At 55.5% G+C, this 13,339-nt stretch overlaps 1 protein-coding gene across 2 annotated transcripts; it reads left to right on the forward strand.

The window, feature by feature from the left end:
* Positions 1-314: 314 nt before the first annotated feature.
* Upk3b (uroplakin 3B) lies at positions 315-8,630 on the forward strand. 2 transcript variants are annotated; one of them, XM_060382222.1, is made up of 6 exons: positions 317-524; positions 663-812; positions 1,689-1,914; positions 3,532-3,611; positions 6,260-6,389; positions 7,341-8,630. In XM_060382222.1, exons 1-6 carry the CDS (start codon positions 443-445, stop codon positions 7,498-7,500), a joined length of 828 nt encoding a protein of 275 aa, XP_060238205.1. In that variant the 5' UTR covers positions 317-442; the 3' UTR covers positions 7,501-8,630. The 2 variants fall into 2 exon arrangements, with proteins under 2 accessions (XP_060238206.1, XP_060238205.1); XM_060382223.1 differs by lacking the exon at positions 663-812 and having other exon boundaries at positions 315-524.
* Positions 8,631-13,339: the final 4,709 nt, after the last annotated feature.

The raw sequence follows: 13,339 nt of genomic DNA on the forward strand, positions 1-13,339 counted from the left end.
CTTCTCACTTTCCTGGGTGGGGATGGATGGCCAGAGAGTAGCTCCTGGCACCCAAAGTTCAGGAATCTCAGGCATGTGGTTCTGGGTCCAGACAGAGGAGGGTGTCCTCCTCCCAGGGTCAGGGAGTTAAGTGGTACCACAAGCTAGACATCAGCTTCGGGGTGGAGGTGGCTGGAGGTCATGTGAAGGCCAGTCCTTACAGCCTCCTTCCTCTTAGGTCTGTAGTGGGCCCCCCGCGCCCCCCCGCGCTCTGGAAAGGAGCCCACTGAGCCCCTCCCTGTGACGGGCTGACGCGCTGGGAGGGGGAAAGGGTGAATTCATATTTTCAGGTCTTTCCTGCTCTCCTGGCGGCCCGAGAAAGCAGGAACTGTAGGCCAAAGGTGTTGGAGGCGGGGTGTGCCCAGACCAGCCCCAGAGCCTGGGCAGCCCTGCTGTGGCAGTCATGGCGCTCGGCCGGAGGCAGCCTCACCCCCGGCCTCTGCTCCTCCTGGTGCTGCTGTGGCTCCCCCAAAGCCTGAGTCTGGGTGAGTGGAACCCCCAATGGATGCCCTGGGCCAATCCTGAGGTCTGCGCCCCCGGGAGCCCACCCCGCTTCCGAGCTGGGAGAAGGAGGGAAGGGAGGAAGGCCCCACGGAACTGCCATGCCTGGGTTGCTTCTCCAGAGCTGATCCCCTACAAGCCGCAGATAACAGCCTGGGACCTGGGAGGGAAGGTTACGGCCACCACCTTCTCTCTGGAGCAGCCTCGGTGCGTCTTTGATGGACACGCCTTGGCCAACGACACCATCTGGCTGGTGGTGGCTTTCAGCAATGGTGCGTGGTGAGGACTTGTGGGGTCTCGGGGTGAGGGCGCAGGCTGGGAGGAGCTACTCGGGCTTCTTGGAGGATGGCAATGTCCGTCTCTGGATGTGGGGGTCGGGGTGGTGCACCGGGCGGATAAATCCAGTCCTCCGGGATCGACGGAGACCGCCTCCGCACACGGCACCACCCCGTTTGGTGAGGCAGCATCTCCTTCAATTTCTGATCTTGCCGCCTCCACCTTTTAAGAGCTGGCATGGTGGGCATGCACAAGCAGGCCTGGTTCATGTGGTACTGGGGTTCGAGGCCAGGCAGAGCGTGGACACCGAGCGTCAAATCACAGCCTGCCCTTTTGAGACACTGGCCGCTCTTTAAGACAGTGTTCCCCAAACTTTCAGTATAGTTCCTCATGTTGTGGTGACCCCCAACCATAAGATTATTTCTTTGCTACTTCATAACTGTAATTTTGCTGCCGTTATGAATGCAACGTAAATGCAACATCTTGTGACTCGCAAGATGCCTGATATCGGACCTACGCCATTTGGTCCCCAGAAGGGTCGCGACCCACAGGTTGAGAACCACTTCTCTAAACACTCCCACTATGTCACCCGGAGCAGTAGCGGTCCGCTGATCTCTACTTCTTTAAAATAATTGTTTTTATATTTGTTTATTTATTGTCTGTGTTGGTCCAGTGCTGTTCTGAATTCAGAGGACAACCTGAGGGACGCAGCTCTCTCCTTCTACCATGTGGTCCTGGTGATCAGACTCAGGTTATGGGGTTGGCAGCAAACGCCTTTACCGCGGAGCTGTCCACCCTCCTTCTTTAACATACCGTATCCAGCGACAGCCCCAGCCCTTGCTCCTGCCTCTATCTGTGCCTTTCTCCTCCAGCCTCCAGGGACTTCCAGAACCCACAGACCCCTGCTAAGATCCCGACCTTCCCCCAGCTGCTGACTGAGGGCCACTATATGACATTACCCCTGTCCCCGGACCAGCTGCCCTGTGAGGACCTGGCGGGCGGCAGCGGCGGTGTCCCCGTGCTTCGGGTGGGCAATGACTTTGGCTGTCACCAGCAACTTTACTGCAATGCTCCCCTCCCCAGCCAAGGGCCTTACAGGTGGGTCAGAAGTCCCTGCCTGGGGCTGGGTGTCCTCAGGGAGGGAGATGGGACTTCCCTGTCCCTCCCAAGCCTTCCTCCTGACAGTCAGCCCTAACACCTCCCCTTTGTTAGCTGTCCTTTACTTTCTTTGGGTAGTGGGGTATCAAAAGACCTTACCAGATGGTGGCACACGGATCTCTGTGAGTTTGGGGCCAACCTGGGCTATAAAGTGAGTCCAGGACAGCCAGGGAAAGAGAGAAACCCTGTCTCAAAAAAACCAACAAAGCAAAACAAAAAACCCCTTCCCTAAGCTGATCGTAGTGACACACTCATGCGACCCTACCACTCTGGAGGCAGAAGCAGGAGCCTTTTGAGTTCAAGGCCAGCTGCAGCTGCACAGTGAGTTTGAAGGGAGCTGCTACTGAAGTCCTTGTGAAAACGAGATCAGCCGGCCGGGGCACTGCCGTTTGTAGGGTTTACTCTCCATCTCTGAAGCCCTGGCTCCCCTCACAGCACCACACAAGCCAGGGGTTCTGGTGTACACCTCAGTCCCAGCACTCAAGAGGTGAAAAGGTGGGAAGAGCAGGGGTGTAGGCCATTCTCAGCGGCATGCTGAATTCTAGGCTACGCTGGGCTACATGAGACTCTGTCTTAAAAAAGAAGAAAAGGGGGTCATTTTTAGATGTATTCTAAGAGGGGAAGGTGAGGCTTCTGGATGAGACCACTGTTCTTGGTCACAAGCAGAGCTGACAGAGTTCCCACCCATAGTGCAGATGAAGAAACTGAGGCCCATTGTCCTTGGGCCCATTCGGCTCTCTTCCCAGAGTTCGCACCCCTGATATCTTTTGAGCCAAGTCCTCCCTCCTCCCTGCTCTCTCGGCCCTCCCGGCTCCCAGCAGTTCCTGACCACACCCCTAATTCTGCCCATATGCCTTTGCCAAGGCTCTCTTTTTTTTTGTAAGTATCTTGCAGACAGCCAAATTTTGTAATTGTTTTTTTTTAAAAAAATAATTTATTTAATTTTATTTTATGTGTGAAGGCATCGGATCCCTTGGGATTGGCAGTACAGCTGTGAGCTGCCATGTGGGAGCTGGGAATAACCTGGGTCTTCTTGAAGAGCAGCCGGTGCTCTTAACCACTGAGCCATCTCTCCAGCCCCTTACTAAGGTTCTTAATTTGAGGCATACCCTCTTCTCACAGGGGTGGCCCCAGAGACTCCAGAGACCTATACTTCTATTTTGTTGTATTGGTATTTGAGCCCAAGAGTTCCAGGCAGGTGCTCTACCCACTGAGCCCCACCCCAGCCCCTCACTGGGGAATTCTAGGCAGGTGCTCTACCGCTGAGCCACACCCCAGCCCCTCACTGGGGAATTCTAGGCAGGTGCTCTACCGCTGAGCCACACTCCATTCCCTCATTGAGAAATTCTAGGCAGCTGCTCTCCCAGGGAACTGAATCCTCAACGCTTTTTTCCCCCATTTGTGACAAGGTGTCCCAATGTAGCCAGGCAGGCACTGAACTTACGATTTTCTTTCCTCAGCCTCCAGAATACCTGGGATGTCAGGCCTGTGCTGCCATGCCCACCTTGAGACATCCGAGTCTTACTCTTCCCCCCCCCCACTTCCCTGTCTCTCCAGTGTGAAGTTCCTTGTGATGGATGCAAGTGGCTCACCCAAGGCTGAGACAAAGTGGTCCAATCCCATTTATCTCCATCAAGGTAGTGCTGGGGTGAGGGGTCTTAGACTGACTCAACCCCTACCGGAACCTTGCTAAAGGGTGGGACTCAGGTCAGTGCCATCATAATGGCACCAAACTTTCTCCCCCCAGTACTAGACACTAAATCTTATGCATGCCAGGAAAGTGCTGCAGTACCAATCCATGGCCCTACCCCTCACTGGGGGTCTAGACAGGCAGGGGCTCTACCACCAAGCCACACCCGCCCCTCACTGGGGATCTAGACAGGCAGGGGCTCTACCACCAAGCCACACCCCAACCCCTCACTGGGGATCTAGACAGGCAGGTGCTCTACCACCAATCCATGGCCCTACCCCTCACTGGGGGTCTAGACAGGCAGGGGCTCTACCACCAAGCCACACCCGCCCCTCACTGGGGGTCTAGACAGGCAGGTGCTCCACCACCAATCCATGGCCCTACCCCTCACTGGGGGTCTAGACAGGCAGGGGCTCTACCACCAAGCCACACCCGCCCCTCACTGGGGATCTAGACAGGCAGGGGCTCTACCACCAAGCCACACCCGCCCCTCACTGGGGGTCTAGACAGGCAGGTGCTCCACCACCAAGCCACACCCGCCCCTCACTGGGGATCTAGACAGGCAGGTGCTCTACCACCAATCCATGGCCCTACCCCTCACTGGGGGTCTAGACAGGCAGGGGCTCCACCACCAAGCCACACCCGCCCCTCACTGGGGATCTAGACAGGCAGGGGCTCTACCACCAATCCATGGCCCTACCCCTCACTGGGGGTCTAGACAGGCAGGGGCTCCACCACCAAGCCACACCCGCCCCTCACTGGGGATCTAGACAGGCAGGGGCTCTACCACCAAGCCACACCCCAACCCCTCACTGGGGATCTAGACAGGCAGGGGCTCTACCACCAAGCCACACCCGCCCCTCACTGGGGATCTAGACAGGCAGGGGCTCTACCACCAATCCATGGCCCTGCCCCTCACTGGGGGTCTAGACAGGCAGGTGCTCTACCACCAAGCCACACCCGCCCCTCACTGGGGATCTAGACAGGCAGGGGCTCTACCACCAAGCCACACCCGCCCCTCACTGGGGATCTAGACAGGCAGGTGCTCTACCACCAAGCCACACCCGCCCCTCACTGGGGATCTAGACAGGCAGGGGCTCTACCACCAAGCCACACCCGCCCCTCACTGGGGATCTAGACAGGCAGGTGCTCTACCACCAATCCATGGCCCTACCCCTCACTGGGGATCTAGACAGGCAGGTGCTCTACCACCAATCCATGGCCCTACCCCTCACTGGGGATCTAGACAGGCAGGTGCTCTACCACCAATCCATGGCCCTACCCCTCACTGGGGATCTAGACAGGCAGGTGCTCTACCACCAAGCCACACCCGCCCCTCACTGGGGATCTAGACAGGCAGGTGCTCTACCACCAATCCATGGCCCTACCCCTCACTGGGGATCTAGACAGGCAGGTGCTCTACCACCAATCCATGGCCCTACCCCTCACTGGGGATCTAGACAGGCAGGGGCTCTACCACCAATCCATGGCCCTACCCCTCACTGGGGATCTAGACAGGCAGGTGCTCTACCACCAAGCCACACCCGCCCCTCACTGGGGATTCTAGGCAGGTGCTCTACCACCAAGCCACACACCCGCCCCTCACTGGGGATTCTAGGCAGGTGCTCTACCACTGAAGTACATTCTCAGGCCTCTTTTTACTTTCTATATTGAGATAGGGTCTAAGTTGACCGAGCTGGCTCTGAATCTGCTCTGTGGCTCAGGATTGGCTGCAACTTGAGATCCTCTGCCTCCTCCTCCCAAGTAGCTGAGGTCACAGGTGTGCTCCACCAGTTCTGTCTTGTCAGCTACCAACCCTTGCTTGGGTTGCTTGGCCCCAGCCTCATCAGCACCAGGTCCTCTCTCCTGCATGCAGGGAGAAGGGCTCAAGCATTACCCTCCACCTAGGGGCCAGTGTTGGGTGGCAGTTGCCTTAGAGACAGACTACCAAGGCAGTTGGGTGGGGTGACAGATGACTGTTCTCTGAAGGCCTTCAATGCCAGGCTGTAGGAACCAAGGCAGTGACAAGGCGGGTGGGTCCTGAGTAATTGATGAAGTGAAATGGAATGAGCTAACGGCGAGATGAGGCTGTATTATATAAATGCAGATTTACTGGAAGCCTCCTGGGTGTTGGGGGAGGGAGAGAGAGAAGGGAAAGAGCATGCAGAAAGAGGGGAGAAGAGAGAAGAGAGAGAAAGAGACAAGGGGGAGGGAAGAAAGGGGTGAAGGGAAGGGGAGAGAGAAGGGCAAGGGCAAAAGGGGCAACAGGGCCAGAGGAACCTGAACGTCTGGATTAGACAGTGAAGGCCCTCCGGGAGAGGGAAGACCCCACCCCCCCAGGTAGAGGGCAGGACATCCCGTCCCACCCTGCAGCAGGTAGGGGCCTAGCACTGAGATCTGCCTGATGCACGTGGTAGGGACAAAGGAAAAGTCCAGAAGGCAAGTCCAGTGGTAGAGGTTGGGACAGTGGCTGATCCGGGCTGGAGGAGCTCAGGACACTCTGGGGGGCCATGAGGCAGTGCGCTGAACCTGAGTGGGGAGGACAGACAGTCTTTGGATGAATGGCTGGCCTCTGAATGGTTCCTCCGTGTGCAGGCAAGGCCCCCAGCTCCATTGACACGTGGCCCGGTCGGCGGAGCGGCTGTATGATTGTCATCACTTCCATCCTCTCTGCGTTGGCCGGCCTCTTGCTCCTGGCTTTCCTGGCAGCCTCCACTATTCGACTGTGAGTGATGGCACCCCACAGGCCCCCTTTCCACCCGGAACCCCTTCCCTGTTCCGCTCTCTGAATCCCGGAAGCCTCTCATGAGTTCTGCTGAGTTGGCTGCTGCCCTTCCAGGCAGAGGAGGGAATTCCCACGCTGCATCTGTCACCTGGGTGGCAGGCAGATGCTGTAGCAGCCCATCTGGGGACAGGGTCTGGGTCTGTGCCTTCTGCCAGGGCCCTTCCCTGGGCTTTGTGTTTTTTTCTCAAGCCCCTCGAGTGTCTTGGTAACTGCCACTGATGTAGGTAAGTCGGGGTGTACCCAGAAGAGGTGCCTCTCCAGCCGGCTCCAAAGCAGAGGGAAGAGGGACTGGGGGTGGGGGACAGCATAAGTTCAAGGTCCACTGCTCAAGCAAGGACCTGAGATCAGATCCCCAGCACCCGTATGAAAGCCAGATGTGGTTGTTCATGTCTGTAACCTAACCATGGTGGCAGGGGAGGTGGGTGCCTTGAACCCGTGGCTAGCCGGTCATTAGAGTTATCAGGTGAAGACCCTGTCTTCAAAAAGATAGGCTATGTTGTGGGATGGCTCAGTGGGTAAAGGCTTTTGCTGCCAAGCCTGATGATCTCCGGGAGCCATGGTGGAGGAGAGAAGCAACTCTGTAAGCTGTCTTCTGCCGCCTGCCCCCGCCCGCACACGTGCTCTGTCCCCAGCAGATAATTTCTTTAAAGATAAGGTATAGAGCTGTACCTGTGGCCTCCACACAGGCACATACGTGTGCATACACACACACACCTATGTACCCATGCGCATGCACATCCACATTAAACATTTCGTGTACCAAATAAAAAGGGGGGCCAGGTGAGGGGACGGGCTGAGGGCTGAGTGTGTGGGGAAGGGGACACAGCTGCAATCAGAGCCTCCAGACAGGGAAGCAACTTGCCTGCCTCTCCCACTTTCTTTCACATGCAGCTCCAGCCTATGGTGGGCCGAGGAAGCCCCTGAGCATCTGCGGATTGGCTCCTTCACGGGAAAACGTTACATGACTCACCATATCCCCCCCAGCGAGGCCGCCACACTGCCCGTGGGCTGTGAGCCTGGCCTGGACCCCCTTCCCAGGCTCAGCCCATAGCCTGGTCTCTGCAGCTTGGGCTACAGTGAGGGGCAGAGAGCAGGCACACAGGCCTTGTGTGGTGGTGGTGGTGGTGTGCGTGTCTTGCGTCTTCTCAGCCCCTTATCTCTTCCCGGCTGTTTTAGCTTCTGCTTCTGTCTGTAAGGGCATATGGAGATGGTCAATGTCAGCCAGGGTTTTACTTAGCCTCCTTCATATAAGACTGGAGGAAGGCCAGGCTGGGGTGGTACACACCTCTAATTCCAGCAGTTGGGAGGCAGAGGAGGACAGATCTCTGTGAGTTTGAGGCCCGCCTTATCTACAAAGTGAGTCCAGAACAGCCAAGGCTACACAGAGAAACCCTGTCCCAAAAAACAATTACAGGCTGGAGGAGGTGGACAACCATCCTGACTTTGACCCAGAGGACCCAGGAGGAGGGAAGTGTGATAGCCCAAGGTTGTGATTCTCATCCTTAGGACGTAGAAAAGTCATGTGCTCCAGGCTAGCCTGGGCGATATAGCAGGAGCCTCTCTCAAAAAACAAACAGAAAACCCCAAACCAATGAAACAACACAAAGCAAAAAATGAACAACCTCGGACAATGCCCGGCTCTGCTACAGTGAGGAGGTTGGGCTGGACCCATGGTGTGACAGCCGGGAACCTCCATCTTTCTAAGGATGGGCCTCAGCAGCGTGAAGGCTGGAGAAGGTAAATGGCTACGAACGACAGCTCGGCTACCTTTCCCAGACCCTCCACACAGAGGGATGGTTCACACGCTTACCTGCTCACGCCGCATCATGTACTGCGTACCTGCCATTATGTGCCCCACGAGACAACGCTGACGCGACTTTAACTACATGGCAGCAGGGCCCGCGCATGCGCTTCTGTCTACCACCGCTCCTTGGCGGGTTTTTTTGTTTTGTCTTTTTTTTTTTTTTTTTTTTTGCGCTGCCCTTTCAGGGGTCAGGCGTGGGGGAATGTATTCCTGACCTCAGCCAGGCCAAGCTCTCAGAGTTACCAAGTTGTCTTTGATGGCGACACCTGAGGCTCATCGACCTGTTCGCCCATGTCCTGTTACCCTAGCCCATGCCCCCCTGTGTGATCAAGCTCTTAGGAAGTTAATAAATGTCACTGTGGCAGGAGTGTTACTCACGCAGGCTCTGCGACAGCAGCATGTGGTCCTGGCGCCGTCTGCTGTGCACCCCTTGGTCGCCGCCGACTTGTGTTTTTGGAGTAACAGAGAGACCCACTCATTTCAGGACCAAGCGGCTGCAGCCGCGGTCCCATGCTTCAGTGGCAGATTTTTATCAAGCCAGTGGCTCCCTGTTTTTGAGTCCTGTCTGCCGTCCTGCCACGCCCTCTGCATCCCGGTGACCCCTGGAGGTGTAGATAGAAGCCACACCCAGCCAGATGCTGTCCAGCGGCTAGAGAGATGTTGAGTGTGGACAGGGAGAGCGTCACCCTCACCCCTACCCTCGCCCCGCACCTCTCCCAGTTTCCATGGACCACTGGTGTTTGCTAAGTCAAAGGATGAATGAAGGGCTGCAGAGACGGTCCGGCAGAGCAAGGCACTTGCCAGCAAGTAGGCTGACTAAGTTCTTCCCACGTGGGAGGAGAGAACCAGCTCTGGCAAGTTTTCCGCTGACCCCGACCTCCAAAATAAGGCGCGAGTGCTCGCCGCCCCCGCCCCCGCCCCCGCCCTCCGAGAACACAAGATAAGCATCAGATTTTTATTTTTCAGGTGAATGAATGAATCCTCCCAGGGCTCAAAATCAGCTGGACTAGAGAAAGGGTCCCCAGACTTTGTGATCCTGGTGCTCTGGCTTGGTCTAGGCGCTTTTGCAAAGGCTCTTGTGGTTCCTCACGCCGCCACACGGGGGCGCGGGTATGCATTTGCAAGCTCTACAAAGCAGGAAATGAAAGGAAAATGGGAAGGGGCAGGCTTGGTGGCACTTGGGTGGGGGGACGGAGGAGTGGGGGCTCTGAGGCACGAGAATTAGTGTGTGTGTGTGTGTTTTAATTACTGTGATTCTGAGACTAGCACTCAGGAGATGGAAGCAGGAGGATCAGGAGTTAAAGATCGTTCTCACATACACAACGTTTGAGACCACCTCAAAAACACAAAACTAAATACACACACACCCCATTCAGAGTTCTAGCATATTCCTGGAAAAAGGAGTTCTGAGGAGCGCGTGTGTGTGTGTTGAGACAGGGTTTCTCTATGTAGACTTGGGTGTCTTGGGCTTGCTTTGTAGACCAGGCTGGCCTTGAACTCACAGAGATCTGCCTGCCTCCGCCTCCCTGAGTGCTGAGACTACAGGCGTGACCACCAAGCGCAGCTGAGACAGGTTCTGGGTGTGTTAGCTTGCACTGGCCTGGAATTCTCCTTCCTCAACTTCTGGAGTGACCAGCATGCAGGACATCACCCTGAGAATGCCTCCCTCAACCCCTTTAGAAAGCAACACAGCCTTCTTTTACAATTGTTTTCAAAGGTTTATTTGTTCTACGTGTATGACGGCTTTGCCGGCACATATGTGTGTCTGCATGTCTGTGTGTACCACATTTGTGCTGGTGCCCACAGAGACCAGAAAAGGTACTGGATGCCCTGAACTGGAGTACAGACAGTTGTGAGCTCCCGTGCTGGTGTTGGGGATTGAGGCAAGAGCAGCCAGTGTGCTTGACTGCCAGGCCATCTCCCCAGTCCGGAGACTTGTTTTGAGTCATTGTTCTAGCTTCATGAAGGTGTTGCCAGTAACTGAGGGGCAGTTTACATGCTGCCCGAACTGTTCCAGCACCAACAAAGGTACCAGCCAGTGATGGCTTCTTGGGTGAAGGCACTTGCCACTAAACCTGTTAACCTGAGTTTGGTCACATGGCAGAAGGAGAGAAGAAACTCCCAAAAGTTGTCCTCTGTCCTCCACTCACTGGCACACACATGCCCGCAGACATACATACAAAATAAATAAATAAATTTAAATTTCGTTTTAAAACTACACAAGCACATAAAGTAAACCAATACCTTTTCTTCATAGACAACTAGGCCCCTCACAGACAACTGTTGCCCCGGGACTCAAGCCAGAGGGAGCAAAGGAAGCCGAAAGTTAACCATGCACTAGTTTCCTGCCGCTCTTCCGTCTTCCTAGTCCCTTCAGAGGAAAGGGGCAAGATGGAGAGCTTTAACATCAACCAAGTTCCCCGCACATCGGCACAGCACAGTACTTACTTGAAAAGTGACTGGCCGTGAAGTGTAAGCAGGATGACTCAGACAGTGAAAGTCACTTGCTAGGAAGCTTGAGTTTGATCCTGGGAACCCAAGCAAAGACGGAAGGAGAGAAGGCGCTCACAGAGTTGGCATCTGAGCTCCATGTGTTCACAGGGGCGCCACCCGCGCCCCTCCCCCCTGCAGAACAGTAGTAGCTCGAAAGGTGGGGGTGCTGAGAGACGAGCAGCACTTAGAGTATTTGCAGTTCTTCCACGAGGACCCAACAGTGGCTCCCCGCACCCACATCAGCAGCTCACAGCCGCCTGCCACCCCAGCCCCAGGGGAGTCAGTTCTCTCATGGTATCTTTGGGTAACCACAAGCACAAAGGCATGCACATGCACACACGTGTGTGCACATTTGTGCCCTGGAACACACATAGGCATGCACATATATATATGTGCGTGCTTGCGCGCGCGTGCGCGCAAGCGCGCGCGCACACACACACACACACACACACAAGTAAAAAGATTCTGTAAAAAACTGAGCCAAGTATGGCACATACCTTTAAGCCCAATACTTAGAAGGCAGGGGCAGGGGCAGGGACAGGGGGACAGGCAGGTATATCTCTGAGTTCAAGGCCATCCTGGTCTACATAGCAAGTTTCATGCAGACAGAGTGACCTAGTGAGACCCTATGTACTGGCTGGTTTTATGTATCAACTTGACACAAGCTGGAGTTAACAGAGAGGAGGGAGCCCAATTGAGAAAACGCCTCCATGAGATCCAGCTGTTAGGCATTTCCTCAATTAGTGGTGGTGCCATCCCTGGGCTGGTGGTCCTGGGTTCTGTGTGAAAGCAGAATGAGCAAGCCAGGGAGCAGCACCCTCCATGGCCTCCGCATCAGCTCCTGTCTCCAGGATCCTGCCCTGCTTGAGCTCCTGTCCTGGCTTCCTTTGGTGATGAGCAGCAATATGGAAGTGTTAGCTGAATAAACCCTCTCCTCCCTAACTTGCTTTTTGATTGTGGTGTCTCATTACAGCAATAGCAACCCTAACTAAGACAGCCTGTCTAGAGCAATGAAAATAAATAAAAATGTAAAACTGGCCTCGAAAGCACATCCCAACCCCACAGGTGCTCATTTCACAGCCTCAGTGCTGCTCCTCAGGTCTTCCCGGCCCTGCCAGGACTCGACGCCACGGTGGGATTACACGGGAGCGAGGAAACTGCCTGAGGAACGTTGTGAGAGCTTGGAGGAGAGCCACCAGCAGCTCCCGTTCAGCCGTGAAATGTTGCTTCCACTGCCGGTCAATGGCATGAGGGTGTTGGCAAATCGCTCATGCGCCCTGGAGATGGATTCCGACGGCAGGTCGTCTGGAGGCCGCTGCTGGGACCACCCATCGCTGATCTCCTGCCCTAGGCTATGCCGGTGGAGGTGGCTCAGAGTCCAGCGGCTCTGCCCAGAACAGAGGCTGTGCTGGGACCCCGGCAAGCTGCGGAGGGACGTTCTGCCCCAGAGCCCCACACACCAGACCCGCCGGACAGTCCCCGGCGCTGTGGGGACCTACTGCCAACCGGGTTGAGAAGGTTTTTGTTTGTTTGTTTTGGGTTTTGCTGTTTTGAGACAATGTCTCGCTCTGTAGGCCTTGTTGGCCTGGAACTCACTAGGTAGAACAGGCTCGCCTAGAACTCAGAGAGCCCTGAATGCCGCTGCCCCTGAATGCTGGGGTTAAAGGTGTGGGTTACCACACCTGCGTTTGCTCTCTCCCCTTCTTCCTCCTCCTCCTTCTTGTAGTTCTTTGCGACAGGGTCTTGGTATGCAACCCAGGCTGGCATCCAATTTGTGATTTTCTTGCCTCCACCTCCCAAGTGTTGCCACCATACCCAATGCAAAGAACTTTATGTATTTATTATTACTCTATTGTGTTGTTAAGGGTTATACTCAGCATCCACCCCCCATGCTAGGCAGGTACTCTACACTGAGCCACACTGCCTGCCCCTCACTGTGGGATTCTAGGCAGGTACTCTACACTGAGCCACACTGCCGGCCCCTCACTGTGGGATTCTAGGCAGGTACTCTACACTGAGCCACACTGCCGGCCCCTCACTGGGGCAGTTGCTTTACTATTGAGCTACGTCCCTAGTGCCAAGAGCTTTTTATTAAATGATCCCGGAGGACTCTATATAAGGGAGTGCCATAACACCCATTGGCCCATACCTTCATGGCTCATCAGTCAAAAACAAGTTCTTTGTGAAAAAGGAAAAACATCCAGGATTGGGGGTGAGGTGGGGCATGCTTGCACCATGATTCATCAGTCAGCAGAGCAGAGCAGTTAGGACACAGGGTGGGAACAGACCTCAGGCGACTCCCTCCCTCTCTCATCTGCTGGGAAAGGCGTTTGCTGCCAAGGACGAAGATTCAGCCCCAGACCCCCCCCCCCCCGGGGGAAGGAGAGAACCAGCTCCTGAAAGTTGTCCCGTGAGCTCCACACGTGTGCTGCGGCGTGCGCACAGCCCCCTTCCTCCGTGCACACACGATAAATAAATGCAATAAAAGCTGTTTTAGGGTCTCGAGGGAGGGGGGAACCAGTGATTAAGAAAACTGGCTGCTTCAAAGGACCCTGATCTGACTCCAAGCACCCATGTGGTGGCTCACAACCAT

This window comes from Meriones unguiculatus, chromosome 4, assembly GCF_030254825.1.
Source record: "Meriones unguiculatus strain TT.TT164.6M chromosome 4, Bangor_MerUng_6.1, whole genome shotgun sequence".
In the NCBI taxonomy this organism is placed as follows: Eukaryota; Metazoa; Chordata; class Mammalia; order Rodentia; family Muridae; genus Meriones; species Meriones unguiculatus.

What these genes read in the sequence shown, in the direction of transcription:
- Upk3b (XM_060382222.1), top strand. Translation starts at nt 443, where the DNA reads ATGGCGCTCGGCCGGAGGCAGCCTCACCCCCGGCCTCTGCTCCTCCTG. An exon ending in GGTGGTGGCTTTCAGCAATG is followed by an intron (nt 813 to 1,688) that starts GTGCGTGGTGAG and finishes TTTCTCCTCCAG; the next exon opens with CCTCCAGGGACTTCCAGAAC. An exon ending in TCCCATTTATCTCCATCAAG is followed by an intron (nt 3,612 to 6,259) that starts GTAGTGCTGGGG and finishes CTCCGTGTGCAG; the next exon opens with GCAAGGCCCCCAGCTCCATT.